This window comes from Lampetra fluviatilis, chromosome 11 (genome assembly GCF_964198595.1).
Source record: "Lampetra fluviatilis chromosome 11, kcLamFluv1.1, whole genome shotgun sequence".
Lineage (NCBI taxonomy): Eukaryota > Metazoa > Chordata > Hyperoartia > Petromyzontiformes > Petromyzontidae > Lampetra > Lampetra fluviatilis.
The window spans coordinates 1,350,470-1,377,243 of record NC_136285.1 but is presented as its reverse complement, the minus strand read 5'-3'; the positions used below and the strand labels follow the sequence as shown (position 1 = coordinate 1,377,243).

The 26,774-nt window shown below is 50.8% G+C and overlaps 1 protein-coding gene across 2 annotated transcripts; it reads right to left on the bottom strand.

Annotated features, from left to right (window-relative positions):
- Nucleotides 1-1,949: 1,949 nt before the first annotated feature.
- On the bottom strand, nt 1,950-26,616 carry DDO (D-aspartate oxidase). Of its 2 annotated transcripts, none has more exons than XM_078860777.1 (5): nt 26,535-26,616; nt 12,842-12,950; nt 12,521-12,616; nt 4,850-5,026; nt 1,950-3,332 (listed from the first exon to the last, which is right to left on the bottom strand). In XM_078860777.1, exons 3-5 carry the CDS (start codon nt 12,532-12,534, stop codon nt 2,774-2,776), a joined length of 750 nt encoding a protein of 249 aa, XP_078716903.1. In that variant the 5' UTR covers nt 12,535-12,616; nt 12,842-12,950; nt 26,535-26,616; the 3' UTR covers nt 1,950-2,773. The 2 variants fall into 2 exon arrangements, with proteins under 2 accessions (XP_078716903.1, XP_078716902.1); XM_078860776.1 differs by lacking the exon at nt 12,521-12,616 and adding an exon at nt 14,157-14,335 and having other exon boundaries at nt 26,535-26,609.
- Between the last annotated feature and the right edge of the window lie 158 nt (nt 26,617-26,774).

The following is a 26,774-nucleotide window of genomic DNA, read 5'->3' as shown; positions in this document are numbered from 1 at the left end:
GCGTGAATATTACTGTTCAGTCTTGCCGGACAGCAGTAGAAAGGTCCATTATTGGTTCTGGTGACCCCAATTTGTGGGGCACCTATAATTTTACACTCATAGAAGAGGTGTGCGACCAGTTGCTGTTCTGAAGCAGTTGACGGAGCACCATAGTTTTCTTGGCAGATCAAAGCCATACAGAGCAGTGGTGGCGTTCCTTGATGAGGCTTTTTTTATGCACCTCAGCAGAACTCCGTCGTGCTCATCAGTGGTCCTCAGTTGACCCTGCTTCATCTCGTGCTTTCCCAGATTGTTTTCCTGGATCTCAGACGAGTTTGTGGAGGGTCGAGCAGATATTGGTGTAATGTCAGGTCTACACTTTCGTGCATATTTTTCAGTTGGGTTTGATGGTTGTGGCACCCCGTTTAGTACTGAAGCATCGGATTGTCCGTTTCAGAATTGGCTTGTGATTTGCAGTGGTTTTGGCGGTGTTAACTTTTAAGATTTAGTTTTATATTTTTTTATGCAAAATGTAGTATACATAAAATGACAAGATTTAAATGGGCTAAGATTGGTATTCACTGGACATAATGGGTGTTAACATAGAAACCTTACAAAACACGTTTTGTGCAATTTAATGAGCTACGTTTAACGTGATGCTACAAAATGGGTGAACATTCAGGAATAAGATATAAAAATAATGTACACTTCTAAAGTGCCTTTCACCTGAAGATCACAAGGCGCTGTATAAACCACACACACACACATGCAGGCTCACAGCAATAAAATCAAACGACAAACAAAGAATTCAAGAGATAGAAAAAGCCTTAGGAATAAGTTTGAATAAAATGAGGGAGGCAGCAGAGCAAACGTCCAGTGGAAGTGAATTCCACAGCATGGGGGCCACACGAGAAAAGGCCGGGTAACCCATCGTCCTCCAGACGTAACCTCGGCACATACACACATCAGGCCAGACTCTGAAGACCACAGTGCTCTTGTTGGAACATATTAGGCAAAGGAGGTTCTGTATATATGAGGGAGCAGCATGATTGAGAGCCTGGTAGGTGAGAATAATCTTGAACTCTGTGAAACCGGACCGGCAGCTAATGGAGAGATGCCAGTGCAGGGGTAGTGTGTTCAGCAACAGGCGTGCTGTGCGTAGGAATTCTGGCTGCCACGTTCTGCACTTGTTGTAGACGCCAGTTTAAGGAGGACGCCAACGAATACAGAATTACAAAAGTCAATACGAGAGAAAACAAACGCATAAACCAGCTTCTCAAGTGTCCGATAGTGGAAGGATGCAGCTGGGCTATATTTTAAGATGAAAAAACCAAGTCATAGTGATCGTCCATAGGACGTTTTTTTGGGGTTAAATTGCATAAATATAAATGTGTCATTAAGCCCAACACCACTGGACAAGCCAATTAATAAGGTTTGTCACGTAAACACACCATGCCAATTAGTTAATAGTTCAGCACACCGGTGTGTTGGGGGCTAAACCCACATTTTTAAATAGAGTACGACATTTAGCCGGTAATTACAACCAGTCTCATCAGGCGACAGCCAGAATTGTGAAGAAATCCTCCTATTTCGGTCTTAAATAGTGGGGGTAAATGTGGTGTCGTCACTGTGAGCTAATCAGGTGTTAATATGTGTTTCAGAGGCATTAAGGACAACACTGACTGTGAACTGCCTGAGTAGCACCAATATTGTGGCCATCAATTGGTACAAAGACTGAATCGGTCTTAGAAAGCTGGTGTGTGGACCCAGCAAGCAACGACTCCATCAAAATTCAACTGAAGAAAACTGGATTACATCTAATACTTGATAGTCATGAGAGAACCTGGCAGACTAGAAACAGATGCTTGAAGGAAAGATCAATCATGAGAAGTAAAATAGCATCCACAACACAGGCATTTATGAAATGATGGAAAAGTGAATAATTACATATTACACCAAGGATGCACGTGTCAAATTATATTAGTTTAATTCATACAATTTTCATCGTTAAGTATCAATTTTTTTAACTTTGCATTTAATTACAATTAATACACGTTAGCAGCAAAACAAATGTAATACAATCACCTGCCGAAGGTAAACACTGCATGACCGACCAAAAGTGTGTCATTAAGACCCTCCACCCCCTGATGCAGTCAAAACCAATTAAATTGTAATTTGTACACTCGTTAAACGGGCGAATTAGTGTTTCAGTTCAGTGATAAGTTGAAAAGTTATTCTCACAATCAAATTTAACAATTATATTGGAGGTTTCATTTGAAACTAGATGATCAGTGCAAGATCGAGGAAGTCCGATTAAAAATCAAGGAAGTCAAAATAACTGTGTCTCATTAACCCAGCTTCCTAAATAGGTGTCATGACCTCGAAGGAACAACAAATCAGATATAAGCCAGATAATTAAGCATTATAAATAACTGCACTCTCCCTTAATAGTGACAAAAATGCTCGGCTGCCCCTGGCATGGCAGACAAAGCACCTGCTTTAGCTGCTGGACCTAGGAAGGGGCAGCCCCGAGTATGCACGTGGATGGGTGCACGCCTGCAGTGTCACAGCAGCATGGAATCGTATCCTCAATGCATACACACTTTTGTCTTAAATTTTCTACTTTACACGCATACTGATGCGACATGTTTGAAAGTGGCTATATTATTATCGTTAAACTGGTGTACAAAAATAATATAAAGTAATTTAATCTATCATGAGACGTTAACATTGCAAGCGATATCTCTATCGCTTTGTAAATTAGTTTGCGTAAGCATGTCGTGCAACAACTTGCTCACAGCTTAGCGCTCGCGACGTGGCCTCGGAGGCCATCACAGACGAGCGCTGACGCTTCTCTGGCGCAGCCCCAGTGCAGCGTCACCCCGACTCCCCCGTGTCCATAGCAGTGCACCACCGTCATGCGCAGTGCCCCACACGCCAGGCATTCCCTCTCCAGGCGGACCGAGGTCCGGCTTGGCCGCAGCCCGACTCGCACGTCAACTCGCCGCGATCCCTTTAGGGAAGGCACCAGGGCGCAACATCGCTCCCATATGCCCAGGGAATCTTCCGCTACGGGGAGCAGCATACCCCAGTGACTCTGACGCGTGCCGCCAAGCGTCACGTCACGCACCCCCGGATATATGTAAGTGTGCCCATCCCCTGCACGCACAAAGTGCTTTAGCCAGGGAGCGCGCACCATTATCACTTGCCCACGCACCGGATACACTTTATTGTCTCCGAATAATGCGTGGGAGCCCAGGCCTGTGCAGTTGACAACGACGTCATACTTACCATGAAGATGCCATATATTTTCCACATGCATCTTCTTTAGCTCTACATTTGCCGACTGCAGCCTAAAGAAAGACAAAAGTCCAAGTGATGTCATGCTTAAAAGAGCATTGAGGTGGTGCCCATCTGCTTACAGCCCTAAGCGAGTGGTAAAAATTCCAGATTCCTATGGTGGGGAGTGAGTATTCATAGGACAACTACTGTTGGCTTCCCCCACAAAGTGGTACTCATTTTATCGACACTTGCAATGTTCCATTTGCAAGCCGCTTGTTCTTCCGCTGAGCTGCCTGGCACACAAACCATATACATTCTGGACAAATGCAGGTACAATATCTGATTTGGGTGTATTAAAAATAGTCCAGTGTATAAGCATATTTACGAGTATTTCACAACATGTTCAAACAAAATGTACCATTTAAGTAAAATGTGTAATATATGTGTTTCCTACCAAACTGGTAATACATTTACAATGTAAATAATTACTGAAGACATTTTAAATTGCATTGGCTTGGTACCACCGACCTCTCCCATCTTATCTCTTCTTTCCCCTCCCAGCGACTTTCTCTTATAATGCCTCAGGTTAGCCCCGTTCCATGGGACGTGGTGGTTACTTCTTCTCCTCTGCTGCCTCTGGGTCTCAAATTTCCTCCACCTGGACATGTGTACTGTTAAAAGACTTTCCTCTTTGTCTCTGCTTGCAGCTGACTTTTCTCAAAATATTAGATTTCACTGCTTGTCCCTCCTTGTATAGATATTGAGTAGTAACCATAACTCGTCGTCTAGGTTGTAATGCAGCTGTTGTTACCCGGGCACAACGAGTGAATCCCCACCACTTGTGCCCTCGGAGAAGGCTCGCAAGTAGGTACGAGTTCAAAATGCGTTCCACTGTTGTGGAGCAGTGCAGCCGTATTTGGGCGATTGTTATTTTCCATTTGAGGATAAGGTGATCTCACCTGCTCTGGCCTGTTCAGATAAGATTTAAGGCAGCCGATTAGATTTCACGAGAGGCTATAACAGCATTAAAGGTTTATTTCTTCCGATGCCCCAACCCCCTTACTTTTAGAAATTATTTGTATGTTCATAAGTAAATATTCCTCCCCATTCCCCTGTCCCTACCCCTTTAATCCTACTACACCATCTAAATGCATACTCCCCCTCCCTCCATGTACAGCGTCTTGACTTTACCAGCTACATGGTTGGATTACATCGTGTGTTTTAACACTGTGGGATGTTTAGGTGTGAATTTACATGGGCTTTTGACTTACCACAGTAATTAAAATGCATTAAATCATATTTTTTGTCATTTACTTTTAAAATTGTTTTTTGGTTTCGGGCTACTGATGAATATTTTATTTTTAATTAACACAAATTTGTATCACAAGAAACTTTGCAGAGCAGAAAAAAAAATCTGGATTTTTGTTATGTTGTGGGGCTGCCAAATAGTGACATTCAGTGCATCGGTGCTGGTCGCGCAAGTTCGTGTGTTAACCAAGTGTGGTAGCGCAAGTGCGTGTGTTAACCAAGTCTGGTAGCGCAAGTGAGTGTGTTAACTGCGTGTGGTCACGCCAAGTGCGCTGCTTACTTCTTCATCAGCCAGGGCAGGTAAAAGGAGCTCTCGCACTGCAGCGTAGTGAAGAACCAGCCGAAGGTGTGCCCCGGAAACCCAGACAGTTCCTGATCGGTCATTGCGCGGAACCCAATCACCAAGTCAGCCCAGAAAGGGAGGCGCTCCACTGGGGGCTCCCTGAACACTTCGTATCTGAAAACAAAAGAGACCACTTCACACACAGACACTCGCATCCACTGGGCACATCGTATTAACTTCATCCTAGGGCAGCAGGAAGGCACAGTGGTAACACTTGGGCCTCACAGCAAGATGTCCCTTAGATCAATTCCTTACTTGGGTGCCTTTCTGTATAGAGGAAGTAACCCCTGTTCTGCATCGGTGTCCTCCGGGTTCCCTGGTATCCTCTCATAAAAAAAAAACACATCCAATCTAACTGGTTTGGGTCAAACATCCCAATACTGAAAATTTACCTGGGATTACACGAAAAAACATCATCCCCTACTGCAAAAACTTAGCAGGTCCCTCCAGAAAAAGTACTGAGACTCAGGATTCCTTGGTAAACAAGGAACATAAATTATCTTTAATAATACTTCAGAATCAGAATCTTCATTTAGACTGCAGGAGGAATCCGATGAGATATGAGGCTCTTTTTTACAGATGCCCAGTATGGGTGGGTCAGCAAAATACTGACTTTGGTGTTGGTGTGGATGGCATAGTCATCAGACAAATGGAGAATACATTTGTATTTATTATGGATACTCCACAACCTTCTCAACAAACTACGGATTACAATGGAGATGTGTTCATATTGTGTATCCTATAAGTAACCCTTGGGTTCAACTAAAGTTTCTTGAGATGTGATTGTATGTAAACGCTATACACATTCAAATTGTAGTTGTTAAGATATTTTTGAATGGTTAAAATGATCAAAAGCTAGTGTTTCTACGGGTCAACCTAGACCATATGCTCACATATAAATACCACCTTTCCAAAGTAGCTCAGAAGATCAAGAGTGGAAACTGTTTCCTGAACAAACTGGGCGTTGAGGAAACAATAGGAAAACACAATTATCAAGGCCTGTGCTGCTATTCATCCTCAGCACCCATGGCCAGACCACTGCTGGATCAAGGCCTCTCCATGCCTATTCTTCCATTCTTCCCTTAAAACCCATCTCTTCTCCATTGCCCATTCTACTGCTACTGCTACTCCCTGCCCCTGCACCCCAGCTACGACCAGGCCTACCCCAGCCGCTCTCACAACCTTTACCCCTATCACTACCCCTACCCCTCCTTAACCACTACCACCCGTCCTCCTGTCACCATAACTACACAACCACTTTTAATAATCCCACTCCTTATTTTAACCATCATCTCACGAAGAATGTTACAACTATTTTAAAGTGCCTTGAAAGGCTCTATATGAACGATATAAGATAAGACCCCAGTGGACTTTGGATGCCAAATTCCATATCATTCCTGCAGTTAAACTGATCTCACCACGCTATCTCCATGGTGGTGATCCTCGTGGGCACGTTCTCTCCTTTGGCTGCCATCGTCACCAGTTTCATCCATCAGCCATACCTGCTAGCGATGTGTGCTGCCCAAGAACACTTATTTTCCTTTTCTAACTTTTTTTGTCGCTTTTCTCCATTTTGTAGTGACTGTGAATGTCACTGTGTGGTGCCGGGCTTGCGAAGTCACAGTGGATATGTTGCCATTATGTGCAGCCCGGTTACTGGATGTAGTACCAGCCCTAACGGGGCTTGGGTGAGCGCTCGTCAGCGCGGAGGCACCACGTACAGTGTGCGGTGCGGGCTCCCGGTGAGGGAGCGAGAGGGAGTGTAAGCCAGCCAGGGTTACGTTGGGGCATAATATGCTAGTTGACACGTGACTGGATGATATTGGAGGGGGGCCACAGGTGGACGGGTGCCGCTGGGCAGTCACGTAGTATAAAGGAGCTCTCAGGAGCCTTCTGGAAAGAGCTGGAGAGATCTAGAAAGTGGGTGGGGCGAGGGGCGGAGCCAGCCTCAGCCCAGGCCAATATAACGGGGGCCCCGTGAGGGGCTCGGGGTTCTATGGGTTGTTGGTGAAGAAGATCCACATCGGGTTGAAGAAGCCTCTAGCCACGCGGTCCGGGACCCAGCTCGTGGTCCGGACTGGGATTGCAAACCGTGCCTAATTCTGCCGTAGTGTGGGCGTTCAACACCCAAATGTAGGTTACGTTATGTTGTATCTTAATTTTTGGAGCTTTCGTGACTGCAGGAATTATTCTTTGTTTTTTTCGGTAAAGTCACGTATAAAGAAAAAATAATAAATTAAATAATAGCATACGACGTTTCGATTGCAACACAAGCAATCATCATCAGGTATAATGAAATAGCGACATAGAATCTAACCAGAAAACTATAGACAGACATGTAAGCAGACAGATATCACCAAGATACATAGAGAGAGCAACCCAGGAACAGAGAGGGGTGATCGTCTATTTAAGGCCACCCCACAGAGACGATCACCCCTCTCTGTTCCTGGGTTGCTCTCTCTATGTATCTTGGTGATATCTGTCTGCTTACATGTCTGTCTATAGTTTTCTGGTTAGATTCTATGTCGCCATTTCATTATACCTGATGATGATTGCTTGTGTTGCAATCGAAACGTCGTATGCTATTATTTAATTTATTCTTTTTTCTTTATACGTGACTTTACCGAAAAAACCAAAGAATACGTTATGTTGTGTTGAGTTGGTGAAATAAATAGTGTTGCGCCCAACACAAAATCTGCGACTCAGTTGGACTTACTACAATTTTTATCCTCACTGTACTTTTGACATGATGTGAGATAAATCATCCCTTCGGAGCTCCCTCCCCTCCATCACCGTCCCCGTGTCAGAGAACGATCCGCAGAAGAAAATATAACAATTATTGAGAACCCTCTAAGTTTCGATTTAAAGCTTTCGTGACTGCAGGGATTCATCTTCTTGGTTTTTTCGGTAAAGTCACGTAGAAGGGAAGTAATAAAATAATAAAAATAAAACATAATAAAATGAAACAATTCTCACGACGTTTCGGCCACAACGCAAGCAGCCGTCCTCAGGTGAAGAATGAGACAATCCAAGCTAGGAGCTTACATATAAGCTGGGTTGGGGGTGGAAGAAGACCCTCTAAGTGGCCTTTTTGCCCACACGAGGGGGCAACACTCTCCCAATCACCAAATGAAGCACAAAACAGAATTCTATACGATATTGTTTGTGCAGCATTGTTGACCAGGCCAAGACCATCAACTTACTATATCTTGATTTGAAGCTTTCATGACTGCAGGAATCCAAACTCTTTGGTTCTTTCGGTAAAGTCACGTAGGTAAAATAAAATAAATCACGAATCTGGGTGGTCTAGCAGCCGAAGGTTTTAGGGAGCTCTGCTTGGTCTGATCAATTAGAGAAGTCGATTTAGTGATGATATTGTTGATTTTGTGGCTAGGCAGTTGGTGGGATCTCTGTTGATTTTGGTATAGCTGCCATCATTAAGGTCCTGAATTTTGTTGTTGTAAGTGGTTTTATCCATGCCCTTGTCGGCTGAGAGGATGACAATGCCATCTCGAATCGATCAGACCAAGCAGAGCTCCCTAAAACCTTCGGCTGCTAGACCACCCAGATTCGTGATTTATTTTATTTTACCTACGTGATTTTACCGAAAGAACCAAAGAGTATAACTTACTATATATGAGAATCAGGGAACTGTGCAGATTAACTGCTACCCAGGCTCTCAGCAGCATCGGCTCACCACTGACCTCTGATCCACCCAGCCACTTCACGCCCTTACATTCCTTAACCGTCAATATCACGTCCTTATTTTACATTGATATCTGATTTATGCATTCCCTTTCTGTATTTCAGTGCAATTCCCAACATAAATCTCCGCATGCTTCTTTGTGTACTTTTAACACTTTGTATTTTCTTTGTCAGTGTCCGTGTATCTGATCCGTTTGTCATACCAGGTAATGTGCACTCATTGAAAACTTCTTCATTAAGCACAATGGTTTGTTGATTTTCATAGGCTCTACATCTTGCTCACATTCACCTCTTTATTTCATCTTTTGATTACAATCTGCCTTCATGAATTGCTCTAAGTGTACATATTTTATAGTGTTTCCAGTAGCATCCCTCTAATAATTATTTTTTCTATTAGCGACTGTCGGACGTGTCTTTTGTTTTGCTTATATTTCGCTTCAACCTGACTGCAGCCTTGGTCTCGAATCATGTCCTTTTTCTGCCATAGACTGCATATATGTCAAGCCAATGCTAGAAAAATAGAATGAATACCAAATACAGGCAGTCCCGGACTTACGAACATCCGACTTACGAACACCAACTTCTATGAAACATTATTTTTGACATCGACTTAGCAAACTGAACCGCGGAACTATTTGTTCAGCGGAGCGATCCTCCGCGAGATTTAATGAGTCAGCCAAGCGCTGGGAGTCTGTGCGTGTGTGTGTACATGTGTGTGTGTGTGGGGAGCGGCGACCCGAGTTCGATCTCGCTCACGGCCAACACCAGTGACGACTCAGCCTCAAATGTGTACCTGGTGCGGCCGGGCGTAGTGCTGGCCACCCACCCCCTTGTGTGCCGTGCTGGCCTTTATAGGTGCTTGCTAATAGCACTTGCCCCAATAGTCTGTTAAGGCTGTACTGGGGACCTTTGTATTTGTTTGCCCCCATGTGTGTGCAATTGGGGTGGCTCATTGCGCCCCTTCCGACAAGCAAGCCAGCATCAGGACTCAAGGTAAGTGGAAATAAAACAGATTTTTTATATTTATATAACTTTGTTTCATATTTTATTTACTATACAATATTTATTACATGCAAGTGTACAATATTTCTTATTTATGAGTTTTAAGATGCTTCCCTTTTTTGTTCGGTCGTAACACATTTAATAACACTGACCATATGTGCATTTAAATACAGTACATCATTGTGTTCCGACTTACGAACTGGGCACAGGAATAGAATCCGTTTGTAAGTTACATCTTGGAGATTACGAAACAATAATTGTTTTAGTGGAAACTGAAGCTCTCATTCAAGCTCTCACAAACCAATGCCTAAATATGAATACGAGACTATGAAGCATTGCACTATATTGCTTTTAACATCTTGCTAATACAGTGAGGGAAAAAAGTATTTGATCCCCTGCTGATTTTGTACGTTTGCCCACTGACAAAGAAATGATCAGTCTATAATTTTAATGGTAGGTTTATTTGAACAGTGAGAGACAGATTAACAACAAAAAAATCCAGAAAAACGCATAACAAAAATGTTATAAATTTATTTTCATTTTAATGAGGGAAATAAGTATTTGACCCCCTCTCAATCAGAAAGATTTCTGGCTCCCAGGTGTCTTTTATACAGGTAACGAGCTGAGATTAGGAACACACTCTTAAAGGGAGTGCTCCTAATCTCAGCTTGTTACCTGTATAAAAGACACCTGTTCACAGAAGCAATCAATCAATCAGATTCCAAACTCTCCACCATGGCCAAGACCAAAGAGCTCTCCAAGGATGTCAGGGACAAGATTGTAGACCTACACAAGGCTGGAATGGACTACAAGACCATCGCCAAGCAGCTTGGTGAGGTGACAACAGTTGGTGCGATTATTCGCAAATGGAAGAAACACAAAAGAACTGTCAATCTCCCTCGGCCTGGGGCTCCATGTAAGATCTCACCTCGTGGAGTTGCAATGATCATGAGAACGGTGAGGAATCAGCCCAGAACTACACGGGAGGATCTTGTCAATGATCTCAAGGCAGCTGGGACCATAGTCACCGAGAAAACAGTTGGTAACACACTACGCCGTGAAGGACTGAAATCCTGCAGCGCCCGCAAGGTCCCCCTGCTCAAGAAAGCACATATACATGCCCGTCTGAAGTTTGCCAATGAACATCTGAATGATTCAGAGGACAACTGGGTGAAATTGTTGTGGTCAGATGAGACCAAAATGGAGCTCTTTGGCATCAACTCAACTCGCCGTGTTTGGAGAAGGAGGAATGCTGCCGATGACCCCAAGAACACCATCCCAACCGTCAAACATGGAGGTGGAAACATTATGCTTTGGGGATGTTTTTCTGCTAAGGGGACAGGACAACTTCACCGCATCAAAGGGATGATGGATGGGGCCATGTACCGTCAAATCTTGGGTAAGAACCTCCTTCCCTCAGCCAGGGCATTGAAAATGGGTCGTGGATGGGTATTCCAGCATGACAATGACCCAAAACACACGGCCAAGGCAACAAAGGAGTGGCTCAACAAGAAGCACATTCAGGTCCTGGAGTGGCCTAGCCAGTCTCCAGACCTTAATCCCATAGAAAATCTGTGGAGGGAGCTGAAGGTTCGAGTTGTCAAACGTCAGCCTCGAAACCTTAATGACTTGGAGAAGATCTGCAAAGAGGAATGGGACAAAATCCCTCCTGAGATGTGTGCAATCCTGGTGGCCAACTACAAGAAACGTCTGACCTCTGTGATTGCCAACAAGGGTTTTGCCACCAAGTACTAAGTCATGTTTTGCAGAGGGGTCAAATACTTATTTCCCTCATTAAAATGCAAATCAATTTATAACATTTTTGACATGCGTTTTTCTGGATTTTGTTGTTGTTATTCTGTCTCTCACTGTTCAAATAAACCTAACATTAAAATTGTAGACTGATCTTTTATTTGTCAGTGGGCAAACATACAAAATCAGCAGGGGATGAAATACTTTTTTCCCTCACTGTACACTGTGTACATTTATACTTGCATTATTCATATGGTTATTTTTCCATTACTGGTGACTGCATTGAAAAAAATTGTAAAACCACTTTTCCACACAAATAGAAACATATAACAACATGAATAAGGTGTTTTACCTTTTAAATAAACGGGCAGAGCTGTCAGCAGTGCAGGGGCGGTTTCTTCATTAGGGCGATTGGGCGACGCACCACCAATGTCATTCAACCACAGAGTCACGCTAGCCGTCACTGTCAGCCTCTGGATATAGTCCAATCAGCGTCATGTCACGTTCTGTGGAGTACCGCCTCTTTTTGGGCGATTTCACTACGGCTGAGAATCGCCCCGAGTGGCCCCATAGACTTACATTCAAAGATGTTTTTTTTCGAACGGGGGCGCTGCAATGCATTCTCTATGGCTTCCGGGAGGGCATGCACTAACGTGCTTACGTCATCATACGTGCTAACGTCATCATACGTGCTAACGTCATCATACGTAAGCACGTTTCATCCAACAATATAATTTATCGCCACCTAGTGGAATCTTTAATAAAATTAACTTGAGTGGTTTGTTTTAATAGTGAGTATATAAACAAACAAGATGTATTGTAAGAGTCACTTTATTTTTCATTAATATTAAAGAAGTGAAGTTGCCTTTACATGCTTAAGCTGTTAATTTATTCATTGCATGGGTGGACCTTATCAATCATCCAGACATTTGCCCACCCTGAGAGATTTTGCAGGAGCCGCCACTGCAGCAGTGTAATGGTTAGCACAGGTGCAAGTTGCTGGTTCGCTTCCATCTCCAAGCGCAGGAGTTAAAACAATGGTTCAAGTTTCTTAAATCCCTCCACCTCTGTCCACCGAGCAGTGTAAATGGATTCACCACAGTCGATCAGCAGGTCATGTGTGGTGGGGTAAAGTGTGGGAATGCCTACCTTTTCCAAGACATCTGGTCAGTGTGGAAGAGTAGACAACATATCCTCTAGAGCTCCCTCTGGCATCAGCAAACAATTGCAGGGTTGTACCTTTACCTTTTAACAGAGAAACGAGGGAAATTGTACCATGCTGTGACTTGAACCACTGTGCCGTTTATACATTCGCGTGTGTCAATCAGTACATTCATTAAGAACATTCTAGTGGAAACAGTGACGGCTTCCTGACCTTTGGAACCAGCAATCGATTATGAAAACGGTTACCGGTTGTCGTTTACCGACTATTTTACATGCACGTGTCGGAGCATACATGGGAATATTTACCCTGACACAAGCTGAACACCGATGGAGGGAGCGTCATCTCGCCGTGCAAGTCCCAGAACGTGCTCAAATGTCTCCTTGAACCAGTAGCGTAGCGTGTCTGTGGGAGTGCCTGTTGGGAGGGGGGGGGGCGATAGTGTAGCGGTTAGCGCGCTGCGCTATGAACCCGTCGACACGGGTTCGATTCCCACTCACGGCCAACACCAGTGACGATTATCTGAACTGGTCCCGGGCCTCCCCTAGGTCGAATAACCCTCACATGAGTACCTGGTGCGGTGTGTAAACATTGCTGAGGGAGACAAAGGTGGTCGGGCGTGTCGCTGGCCACCCACCCCCTCGTGTACCGTTCCGGCCTTCATAGGTGCTCGCTAACAGCACTTGTCCCTACAGTCTGTTAAGGCTATATGGGGGATCTTTGTTGGGAGGAGGGGGTGGCAGCACACCACAAACGTAACACACGGGCAGCTGCTGGTGACACCAGGGCCCTGCTGTGGCCGACGGCCTCTTCGTGACCAGGAAGTCTTAAGCGCTCGGACTCCCCTTCAATGGAAATCATCTCTTTTTAAATCCTTTATATTAAGTTCGCTTGCTTAGGACCGTGCAAATATTTCGGTAGTTTTTTAACCCACTTCCCGTGATCCAATCGAGCTGACATTTTGCACACAGACTCGTTATGCGTGACAACGCATTTTCGTGAAAAAAACATTCCAAAATTTTACGCTGTTTAGGGAAGTTATTTTAAATATTTAATTACCAATTGTTTAATGCTGCCAGACAATCATCTGACCCATAGGTGGCAGCCATCTCAAGCCAGAGGACGAGAGGACTCTAGCCGCCACGCATATAAAGGATTTATAGTGAAAAACTTTGTTTTCACGGGTTATACTTGTTAGTCCCTTATAAAATCCTCCGTGGATTCTTTCAAAACAGCTGCCCTTTTTGACCTGTCACAAAACAGCGCTTAAGTAGGAATGTGTGGCTCTCAAATATTACACCCAGCCAAGATGAGGGTGAATGTCAATGGCAGACAGAAATATGCAACGTCTGTCTCTGAGATACAGTATCTCCCACACGATCAACCCACATCACCGAACTCGACTACCACAGGGAAAAGATAAATAACTCAGAGCCCATCCGGTTGTTTTCTGCGGAAACCTGTAGAGTGCAATGCTATCCCATACCGTGTACATCCTACATGGGCGTCACTCACCGGTGATGCAGGGTGCATGTTGTAAACTCCACGTGTTGGAATTAAAGCTTGCGTGTGGGTGCTGTGTTACTTTGCGGGGGGGGGGGATGTCTGCTGATAAGGACATACCAGGTATTGTACTTGGGTGTAATATGCCAGCTGCCACATCGCTAGTGGTGTCAGGACTGAAGTTATCAGCCAGCACAGAGATGTGGGCGTGCGGCAGTGATCGGGAAATGCAGAGTGCGGTGGACAGCCCCATCACTCCTGCACCGAGCACACACACTCGTGGTGCATCTCCATGCCGTCTGCACCACCCACACGCACGCACAAGAACATCTTACGAGGATGACTCTCGGATAATACGCAGTGTCTAAATAAAGTTCCACCTTTATAAATAGCCATCATACTAAAATTAATGGCATCTTTCAAAGCACAGAGCTGTCTTTTTTTAAACCTGGTCAGGTCTCGAGAGGAGGGCGTTGCTGCTCTGCTTGTGTGTAGAGCATGACTTGTGTTCAGTGCTCCGGATAACTGCACCACTCTGTATCAACTGTGGCAGTGACGTGGCCCAGTGGTAGCGCATTCGCCGCTTGTTTTTATCAACTAATAAAAACTATATAAAAAACATATTTTACCAGAAAAGGCCCACTGAGCTACATACAGTGAGGGAAATAAGTATTTGATCCCCTACTGATTTGGTACGTTTGCCCACTGACAAAGAAATTATCAGTCTATAATTTTAATGGTAGGTTTATTTGAACAGTGAGAGACAGAATGACAACAAAAAAAATCCAGAAAAACGCATGTCAAAAATGTTATAAATTGATTTGCATTTTAATGAGGGAAATAAGTATTTGACCCCCTCTCAATCAGAAAGATTTTTGGCCCCCGGGTGTCTTTTATACAGGTAACGAGCTGAGATTAGGAGCACACTCTTAAAGGGAGTGCTCCTAATCTCAGCTTGTTACCTGTATAAAAGACACCTGTTCACAGAAGCAATCAATCAATCAGATTCCAAACTCTCCACCATGGCCAAGACCAAAGAGCTCTCCAAGGATGTCAGGGACAAGATTGTAGACCTATACAAGGCTGGAATGGGCTACAAGACCATCGCCAAGCAGCTTGGTGAGAAGGTGACAACAGTTGTTGCGATTATTCGCAAATGGAAGAAACACAAATGAACTGTCAATCTCCCTCGGCCTGGGGCTCCATGCAAGATCTCACCTCGTGGAGTTGCAATGATCATGAGAACGGTGAGAAAATTAGCCCAGAACTACACGGGAGGATCTTGTCAATGATCTCAAGGCAGCTGGGACCATAGTCACCAATAAAACAGTTGGTAACACACTACGCCGTGAAGGACTAAAATCCTGCAGCGCCCGCAAGGTCCCCCTGCTCAAGAAAGCACATATACATGCCCGTCTGAAGTTTGCCAATGAACATCTGAATGATTCAGATGACAACTGGGTGAAAGTGTTGTGGTCAGATGAGACCAAAATGGAGCTCTTTGGCATCAACTCAACTCGTCGTGTTTGGAGGAGGAGGAATGCTGCCTATGACCCCAAGAACACCATCCCCACCGTCAAACATGGACGGGGAAACATTATGCTTTGGGGGTGTTTTTCTGCTAAGGGGACAGGACAACTTCACCGCATCAAAGGGACGATGGACGGGGCCATGTACCGTCAAATCTTGGGTGAGAACCTCCTTCCCTCAGCCAGGGCATTGAAAATGGGTCGTGGATGGGTATTCTAGCATGACAATGACCCAAAACACACGGCCAAGGCAACAAAGGAGTGGCTCAAGAAGAAGCACATTAAGGTCCTGGCGTGGCCTAGCCAGTCTCCAGACCTTAATCCCATAGAAAATCTGTGGAGGGAGCTGAAGGTTCGAGTTGCAAAACGTCAGCCTCGAAACCTTAATGACTTGGAGAAGATTTGCAAAGAGGAGTGGGACAAAAAATCCCTCCTGAGATGTGTGCAAACCTGGTGGCCAACTACAAGAAACGTCTGACCTCTGTGAATGCCAACAAGGGTTTTGCCACCAAGTACTAAGTCATGTTTTGCAGAGGGGTCAAATACTTATTTCCCTCATTAAAATTCTAATCAATTCATAACATTTTTGACATGCGTTTTTCTGGATTTTTTTGTTGTCATTCTGTCTCTCACTGTTCAAATAAACCTACCATTAAAATTATAGACTGATAATTTCTTTGTCAGTGGGCAAACGTACAACATCAGCAGGGGATCAAATACTTATTTCCCTCACTGTAGCTCTTTTTCAGAAGCTACCTGGCCACAAATGATAGCCCAATGAAGTAGCTTATCACGTGGAAATTTATAGCAGCCAAATACTCTCAACGAATGTTTCTAAATGTGGAGCGAAACACCGGAGGACCTGGAGAAAATCCAAGCGACCACAGGGAGAACATGCAAAATCCAAATATATAACAGGTGTGAGGGTCGGGATTTAACCCACGACCTTATATACACCAGGCGAGGTAGTTAACATCTCGCCACCAAGGTTCGTGGCTGCCCTACTTCTTCACAGTGCACGTTATAGATCCTCTGAGGTAATTTAACAAAATAAGACAAATGTGTGCTGGCGTCATGGTCTACATTCGTCAAATAAAAAAACCCTACAATTTGGATTCCACATAGCAATCATCGCCCCCTACTGTCAGACTCAAATTTTAAACAAGCCACAGTGCGACTGCGGCCATGCCATACAATGGACCACATCGTAAACCACTGCAGTCCTTCAATGGTGGAATATCAAAGCCAGACGAACTCTCTCCTAAAGCCCTCTCGTGGCTAGCAGACCCCGACATTGGCATTTAGCTCCTGAACATATTTCCATATGTAAGAATATAATAACCATTTGGTAGTGCTGAACCACATAATGCTGCACAGGGGCAGCTGCCACCGGGGGGTGCCTTTTCGATTATGCGCGTACGGTTTATCCGATATGCGGATTAACTGCGTACATGAGCTTATGACAAAAAATATAGCTCATGGATTATGCATTGTTATTCTTGGAAATGTTTATTAAGTCACGTGCTTAAACCGAACAAAAATGTGCTCAGGTTAATCCTAAATCCACGTGATCCCCGCTACAGTAGAGTAGTTGCAATATATTTACAACAGTGGCCGCAGTTTAATTGACGTTGATTGGTGTGGCTCTGCTGCTGTCCACTTCGTGGGTCGAGTCTTCTTCGGAGGGGGAGCAGGGAAGTGTTACAATCACTGAGCACGCGGACCGATCGGTCGATCGATCGGACATTCGTAGTTTTGGGCATCGAGATTCTGTGGGAATTGTTTTTATTTCTGGATCTGCGATCGACAATCATACTGTAAATGCAAAGATTACGATTGTAATTATTATCCCTGGCCCTCCATAGCAAGGGTTGGTGGATCGCACAAATGTTATGAAACTCACTACATTGTAAACGTTGCCAGTTACGACTGTATATCTTACACATAATTGCATAATTGTTGTAAAGCGCCTTAGAATAATCTAATCTATATAAGATACGATACAGTGAAATGTCTTAACTACAATTCACTGGACCGTATCACTCAAGTAGCTTTCATGTCAACATACCGCGAGTTGGCACAACAGATGTGTTTGACCATATAAACAGCTGTGTTATTGCCAGCAAGGGTAAGCCAATTCTTAAAATTCTCACTCACCCTCTCACCCACCCTCACCCTCTCACCCACCTTCACCCTCTCACCCAGCCTCACCCTCTCACCCACCCTCACCCTCTCACCCTCCCTCACCCTCTCACCCATCCTCACCCTCTCACCCACCCTCACCATCTTACCCACACTCACCCTCTCACCCATCCTCACCCTCTCACCCACCCTCACCCTCTCACCCACCCTCACCATCTCACCCACACTCACCCTCAAACCCATCCTCACCCTCTCACCCACCCTCACCCTCTCACCCACCCTCACCATCTCACCCACCCTCACACTCTCACCCAGCCTCACCCTCTCACCCACCCTCACCCTCTCACCCTCCCTCACCCTCTCACCCATCCTCACCATCTCACCCACCCTCACCATCTTACCCACACTCACCCTCTCACCCATCCTCACCCTCTCACCCACCCTCACCATCTCACCCACACTCACCCTGAAACCCATCCTCACCCTCTCACCCACCCTCACCCTCTCACCCACCCTCACCATCTCACCCACCCTCACACTCTCACCCATCCTCACCCTCTCACCCACCCTCACCCTCTCACCCACCCTCACCCTCTCACCCACCCTCACCCTCTCACCCACCCTCACCCTCTCACCCACCCTCTCACACATCCTCACCCACCCTGACCCTCTCACCCACCCTCACCATCTCACCCACCTTCACCCTTTCACCCACCTTCACCCTCTCACCCAGCCTCACCCTCTCACCCACCCTCACCCTCTCACCCTCTCACCCATCCTCACCCTCTCACCCACCCTCACCATCTCACCCACACTCACCCTCTCACCCATCCTCACCCTCTCACCCACCCTCACCCTCTCACCCACCCTCACCATCTCACCCACCCTCACCCTCTCACCCATCCTCACCCTCTCACCCACCCTCACCCTCTCACCCACCCTCACCCTCTCACCCACCCTCTCACACATCCTCACCCACCCTGACCCTCTCACCCACCCTCACCCTCTCACCCACCCTCACCCTCTCACCCATCCTGACCCTCTTACCCACCCTCACCCTCTCACCCACCCTCACTCTCTCACCCTCCCTCACCCTCTCACCCATCCTCACCCTCTCACCCATCCTCACCCTCTCACCCACCCTCACCCACCCTCACCCTCTCACCCACCCTCACCCTCTCACCCACCCTCACCCATCCTCACCCACCCTCACCCTCTCACCCACCATCACCCTCTCACCCACCCTCACCCTCTCACCCACACTCACCCTCTAACACACACTCACCCTCTCACCCACCCTCACCCTCTCACCCTCTCACCCACCCTCACCCTCTCACCCACCCTCACCCTCTCACCCACCCTCACCCTCTCACCCACCCTCTCACCCACCCTCACCCTCTCACCCATCCTCACCCATCCTGACCCTCTTACCCACACTCACCCTCTCACCCACCCTCACTCTCTCACCCTCCCTCACCCTCTCACCCATCCTCATCCTCTCACCCACCCTCACCCTCTCACCCAACCTCGCCCACCCTCACCCTCTCACCCAGCCTCACCCTCTCACCCACCCTCACCCTCTCACCCATGCTCACCCACCCTCACCCTCTCACCCACCCTCACCCTCTCACCCACCCTCTCACCCACCCTCACCCTCTCACCCACCCTCACCCTCTCACCCATCCTCACCCACCCTCACCCTCTCACCCTCTCACCCACCCTCACCCACCCTCGCCCTCTCACCCATCCTCACCCTCTCACCCACACTCACCCTCTCACCCACCCTCACCCTCTCACCCATCCTCACCCACCCTCACCCTCTCACCCACCCTCACCATCTCACCCACCCTCACCCTCTCACCCATCCTCACCATCTCACCCACCCTCACCCTCTCACCCATCCTCGCACTCTCACCCACCCTCACCCTCTCACCCACCTTCACCATCTCACTCACCCTCTCACCAATCCTCACCCTCTCACCCATCCTCTCCCTCTCACCCACACTCACCCTCTCACCCTCCCTCACCCTCTCACCCACCCTCACCCTCTCACCCACCCTCACCCTCTCACCCACCCTCACCCTCTCACCCATCCTCACCCTCTCACCCACACTCACCCTCTCATCCACCCTCACCCATCCTCACCTTCTCACCCACCCTCACCCTCTCACCCATCCTCACCCTCCCTCAGCCTCTCACCCATCCTCACCCACCCTCACCCACCCTCACCCTCTCACCCACCCTCACCCTCTCACCCATCCTCACCCTCTCACCCACCCTCACCCATCCTCACCCTCTCACCCATCCTCACCCTCTCACCCATCCTCACCCTCCCTCAGCCTCTCACCCATCCTCACCCACCCTCACCCACCCTCACCCTCTCACCCACCCTCACCCTCTCACCCACATTCACCCTCACCCACCCTCACCCTCTCACCCACCCTCACCCTCTCACCCACCCTCTCACACATCCTCACCCACCCTGACCCTCTCACCCACCCTCACCATCTCACCCACCTTCACCCTCTCACCCACCTTCACCCTCTCACCCAGCCTCACCCTATCACCCACCCTCACCCTCTCACCCTCTCACCCATCCTCACCCTCTCACCCACCCTCACCATCTCACCCACACTCACCCTCTCACCCACCCTCACTCTCTCACCCTCCCTCACCCTCTCACCCATCCTCACCCTCTCACCCATCCTCACCCTCTCACCCACCCTCACCCACCCTCACCCTCTCACCCACCCTCACCCTCTCACCCACCCTCACCCATCCTCACCCACCCTCACCCTCTCACCCACCCTCACCCTCTCACCCACCCTCACCCTCTCACCCACACTCACCCTCTAACACACACTCACCCTCTCACCCACCCTCACCCTCTCACCCTCTCACCCACCCTCACCCTCTCACCCACCCTCACCCTCTCACCCACCCTCACCCTCTCACCCACCCTCACCCTCTCACCCACCCTCTCACCCATCCTCACCCACCCTGACCCTCTCACCCACCCTCACCCTCTCACCCACCCTCACCATCTCACCCACCCTCACCCTCTCACCCATCCTCACCCTCTCACCCACCCTCTCACACATCCTCACCCACCCTGACCCTCTCACCCACCCTCACCCTCTCACCCACCCTCACCCTCTCACCCACCCTCACCCTCTCACCCATCCTGACCCTCTTACCCACCCTCACCCTCTCACCCACCCTCACTCTCTCACCCTCCCTCACCCTCTCACCCATCCTCACCCTCTCACCCATCCTCACCCTCTCACCCACCCTCACCCACCCTCACCCTCTCACCCACCCTCACCCTCTCACCCACCCTCACCCATACTCACCCACCCTCACCCTCTCACCCACCCTCACCCTCTCACCCACCCTCACCCTCTCACCCACACTCACCCTCTAACACACACTCACCCTCTCACCCACCCTCACCCTCTCACCCTCTCACCCACCCTCACCCTCTCACCCACCCTCACCCTCTCACCCACCCTCACCCTCTCACCCACCCTCACCCTCTCACCCACCCTCTCACCCACCCTCACCCTCTCACCCATCCTCACCCATCCTGACCCTCTTACCCACACTCACCCTCTCACCCACCCTCACTCTCTCACCCTCCCTCACCCTCTCACCCATCCTCATCCTCTCACCCACCCTCACCCTCTCACCCAACCTCACCCACCCTCACCCTCTCACCCAGCCTCACCCTCTCACCCACCCTCACCCTCTCACCCATGCTCACCCACCCTCACCCTCTCACCCACCCTCACCCTCTCACCCACCCTCTCACCCACCCTCACCCTCTCACCCACCCTCACCCTCTCACCCATCCTCACCCACCCTCACCCTCTCACCCTCTCACCCACCCTCACCCACCCTCGCCCTCTCACCCATCCTCACCCTCTCACCCACACTCACCCTCTCACCCACCCTCACCCTCTCACCCATCCTCACCCACCCTCACCCTCTCACCCACCCTCACCATCTCACCCACCCTCACCCTCTCACCCATCCTCACCATCTCACCCACCCTCACCCTCTCACCCATCCTCGCACTCTCACCCACCCTCACCCTCTCACCCACCTTCACCATCTCACTCACCCTCTCACCAATCCTCACCCTCTCACCCATCCTCTCCCTCTCACCCACACTCACCCTCTCACCCTCCCTCACCCTCTCACCCACCCTCACCCTCTCACCCACCCTCACCCTCTCACCCACCCTCACCCTCTCACCCATCCTCACCCTCTCACCCACACTCACCCTCTCATCCACCCTCACCCATCCTCACCTTCTCACCCACCCTCACCCTCTCACCCATCCTCACCCTCCCTCAGCCTCTCACCCATCCTCACCCACCCTCACCCACCCTCACCCTCTCACCCACCCTCACCCTCTCACCCACCCTCACCCTCTCACCCACATTCACCCTCACCCACCCTCACCCTCTCACCCACCCTCACCCACATTTACCCTCTCACCCTCTCACCCACCCTCACCCTCTCACCCACCCTCACCCTCTCACCCATCCTCACCCACCCTCACCCTCTCACCCTCTCACCCACCCTCACCCTCTCACCCATCCCCACCCACCCTCACCCTCTCACCCACCCTCACCCTCTCACCCACCCTCACCCTCTCACCCAGCCTCACCCTCTCACCCACCCACACCCACCCTGACCCTCTCACCCTCCCTCAGCCTCTCACCCTCTCACCCATCCTCACCCTCTCACCCATCCTCACCCTCTCACCCACCCTCACCCTCTCACCCATCCTCACCCTCTCACCCTCTCACCCACCCTCACCCTCTCACCCACCCTCACCCTCTCACCCACCCTCGCCCTCTCACCCATCCTCACCCTCTCACCCACACTCACCCTCTCACCCACCCTCACCCTCTCACCCATCCTCACCCACCCTCACCCTCTCACCCACCCTCACCCTCTCACCCACCCTCACCCTCTCACCCATCCTCACCATCTCACCCACACCCTCTCACCCATCCTTACCCACCCTCACCATCTCACCCACCCTCACCCTCTCACCCATCCTCTCCCTCTCACCCACACTCACCCTCTCACCCTCCCTCACCCTCTCACCCACCCTCACCCTCTCACCCACCCTCACCCTCTCACCCATCCTCACCCTCTCACCCACCCTCAACCATCCTCACCCTCTCACCCATCCTCACCCTCTCACCCATCCTCACCCTCCCTCAGCCTCTCACCCATCCTCACCCACCCTCACCCACCCTCACCCTCTCACCCACCCTCACCCTCTCACCCACATTCACCCTCACCCACCCTCACCCTCTCACCCACCCTCACCCTCTCACCTACCCTCACCCTCTCACCCACATTTACCCTCTCACCCTCTCACCCACCCTCACCCTCTCACCCACCCTCACCCTCTCACCCAGCCTCACCCTCTCACCCTCTCACCCACACCCACCCTGACCCTCTCACCCTCCCTCAGCCTCTCACCCTCACCCTCTCACCCATCCTCACCCTCTCACCCATCCTCACCCTCTCACCCATCCTCACCCTCTCACCCATCCTGACCCTCTTACCCACCCTCACCCTCTCACCCATCCTCACCCACCCTCACCCTCTCACCCACCCTCACTCTCTCACCCTCCCTCACCCTCTCACCCATCCTCACCCTCTCACCCACCCTCACCCTCTCACCCATCCTCACCCTCTCACCCACCCTCACCCTCTCACCCACCCTCACCCTCTCACCCATCCTCACCCACCCTCACCCTCTCACCCACCCTCACCCTCTCACCCACCCTCACCCTCTCACCCATCCTCACCCACCCTCACCCTCTCACCCACCCTCACCCTCTCACCCACCCTCACCCCTCTCACCCATCCTCACCCACCCTCACCCTCTCACCCACCCCACCCTCTCACCCACCCTCACCCTCTCACCCACCCTCACCCTCTCACCCTCTCACCCACCCTCTCACCCATCCTCACCCTCTTACCCACCCTCACCTTCTCACCCACCCTCACTCTCTCACCCACCCTCACCCTCTCACCCACCCTCACCCACCCTCACCCTCTCACCCACCCCACCCTCTCACCCACCCTCACCCTCTCACCCACCCTCACCCTCTCACCCACCCTCACCCTCTCACCCTCTCACCCACCCTCACCCTCTCACCCATCCTCACCCACCCTCACCTTCTCACCCACCCTAACTCTCTCACCCTCCCTCACCCTCTCACCCATCCTCACCCTCTCACCCACCCTCACTCTCTCACCCAACCTCACCCACCCTCACCCTCTCACCCACCCTCACCCATCCTGACCCTCTTACCCACCCTCACCCTCTCACCCACCCTCACCCTCTCACCCACCCTCACCCTCTCACCCACCCTCACCCTCTCACCCACCCTCACCCATCCTGACCCTCTTACCCACCCTCACCCTCTCACCCACCCTCACCCTCTCACCCACCCTCACCCTCTCATCCACCCTCACCCTCTCACCCATCCTCACCCTCTCACCCTCCCTCACCCTCTCACCCTCCCTCACCCTCTCACCCATCCTCACCCTCTCACCCATCCTCACCCTCTCACACTCTCACTCACCCAGCCTCACCCTCTCACCCACCCTCACCCTCTCACCCACCCTCACCCTCTCACCCACCCTCACCCTCTCACCAACCCTCACCCTCTCACTTACCCTCACCCTCTCACCCACATTCACCCTCTCACCCATCCTCACCCACCCTCACCCTCTCACCTACCCTCACCCTCTCACCCACCCTCACCCACTCTCTCCATCTCACCCACCCTCACCCTCTCACCCATCCTCACCAAACCTCACCCTCTCATCCACCCTCACCAACCCTCACCCATCCTCACCCTCTCACCCACCCTCACCCTCTCACTTACCCTCACCCTCTCACCCACATTCACCCTCTCACCCATCCTCACCCACCCTCACCCTCTCACCTACCCTCACCCTCTCACCCACCCTCACCCACTCTCTCCATCTCACCCACCCTCACCCTCTCACACATCCTCACCAAACCTCACCCTCTCATCCACCCTCACCAACCCTCACCCATCCTCACCCTCTCACCCACCCTCACCCACCCTCACCCTCTCACCCACCCTCACCCACCCTCACCTTCTCACCCACCCTCACCCTCTCACCCATCCTCACCCTCTCACCCATCCTCACCCATCCTCACCCACCCTCACCCATCCTCACCCTCTCACCCACACTCACCCTCTCACCCACACTCACCCTCTCACCCATCCTCACCCACCCTCACCCTCTCACCCACCCTCACCCTCTCACCCACCCTCACCCTCTCACCCATCCTCACCCACCCTCACCCTCTCACCCACCCTCACCCTCTCACCCACCCTCACCCCTCTCACCCATCCTCACCCACCCTCACCCTCTCACCCACCCCACCCTCACACCCACCCTCACCCTCTCACCCACCCTCACCCTCTCACCCTCTCACCCACCCTCTCACCCATCCTCACCCTCTTACCCACCCTCACCTTCTCACCCACCCTCACTCTCTCACCCACCCTCACCCTCTCACCCACCCTCACCCACCCTCACCCTCTCACCCACCCCACCCTCTCACCCACCCTCACCCTCTCACCCACCCTCACCCTCTCACCCACCCTCACCCTCTCACCCACCCTCACCCTCTCACCCATCCTCACCCACCCTCACCTTCTCACCCACCCTAACTCTCTCACCCTCCCTCACCCTCTCACCCATCCTCACCCTCTCACCCACCCTCACTCTCTCACCCAACCTCACCCACCCTCACCCTCTCACCCACCCTCACCCATCCTGACCCTCTTACCCACCCTCACCCTCTCACCCACCCTCACCCTCTCACCCACCCTCACCCTCTCACCCACCCTCACCCTCTCACCCACCCTCACCCATCCTGACCCTCTTACCCACCCTCACCCTCTCACCCACCCTCACCCTCTCACCCACCCTCACCCTCTCATCCACCCTCACCCTCTCACCCATCCTCACCCTCTCACCCTCCCTCACCCTCTCACCCTCCCTCACCCTCTCACCCATCCTCACCCTCTCACCCATCCTCACCCTCTCACACTCTCACTCACCCAGCCTCACCCTCTCACCCACCCTCACCCTCTCACCCACCCTCACCCTCTCACCCACCCTCACCCTCTCACCAACCCTCACCCTCTCACTTACCCTCACCCTCTCACCCACATTCACCCTCTCACCCATCCTCACCCACCCTCACCCTCTCACCTACCCTCACCCTCTCACCCACCCTCACCCACTCTCTCCATCTCACCCACCCTCACCCTCTCACCCATCCTCACCAAACCTCACCCTCTCATCCACCCTCACCAACCCTCACCCATCCTCACCCTCTCACCCACCCTCACCCTCTCACTTACCCTCACCCTCTCACCCACATTCACCCTCTCACCCATCCTCACCCACCCTCACCCTCTCACCTACCCTCACCCTCTCACCCACCCTCACCCACTCTCTCCATCTCACCCACCCTCACCCTCTCACACATCCTCACCAAACCTCACCCTCTCATCCACCCTCACCAACCCTCACCCATCCTCACCCTCTCACCCACCCTCACCCACCCTCACCCTCTCACCCACCCTCACCCACCCTCACCTTCTCACCCACCCTCACCCTCTCACCCATCCTCACCCTCTCACCCATCCTCACCCATCCTCACCCACCCTCACCCATCCTCACCCTCTCACCCACACTCACCCTCTCACCCACACTCACCCTCTCACCCACACTCACTCACCCCGCCTGAGGCATGCCCGTGGATCCACGCTCCATTACAGCTGCGATCGTTGAGCTTTAATTTCCCCTCTCGTGCTACTCCCCCTCCCCCTCTCGTGCCACTCCCCCTGCCCCTCTCCCCTCTGGCGCCACTCCCCCTCCCCCTCTCGCGTCACTCCCCCTGCCCCTCTCCCCTCTGGCGCCACTCCCCCTGCCCCTCCCGCGTCACTCCCCCTCCCCCTCTCGTGCCACTCCCCTTGCC

Excerpts from the sequence above, each read along its gene's own strand:
- DDO (XM_078860776.1), bottom strand. The coding sequence starts at position 26,569 with ATGGAGCGTGGATCCACGGGCATGCCTCAGGCGGG. Across the intron at positions 12,951-14,156 it reads ACACCCAAGTACAATACCTG|GCACTCCCACAGACACGCTA; the intron begins GTATGTCCTTAT and ends CCCTCCCAACAG. Across the intron at positions 3,333-4,849 it reads CTGCCCTGGCTGATGAAGAA|GCTGCAGTCGGCAAATGTAG; the intron begins GTAAGCAGCGCA and ends GTCTTTCTTTAG.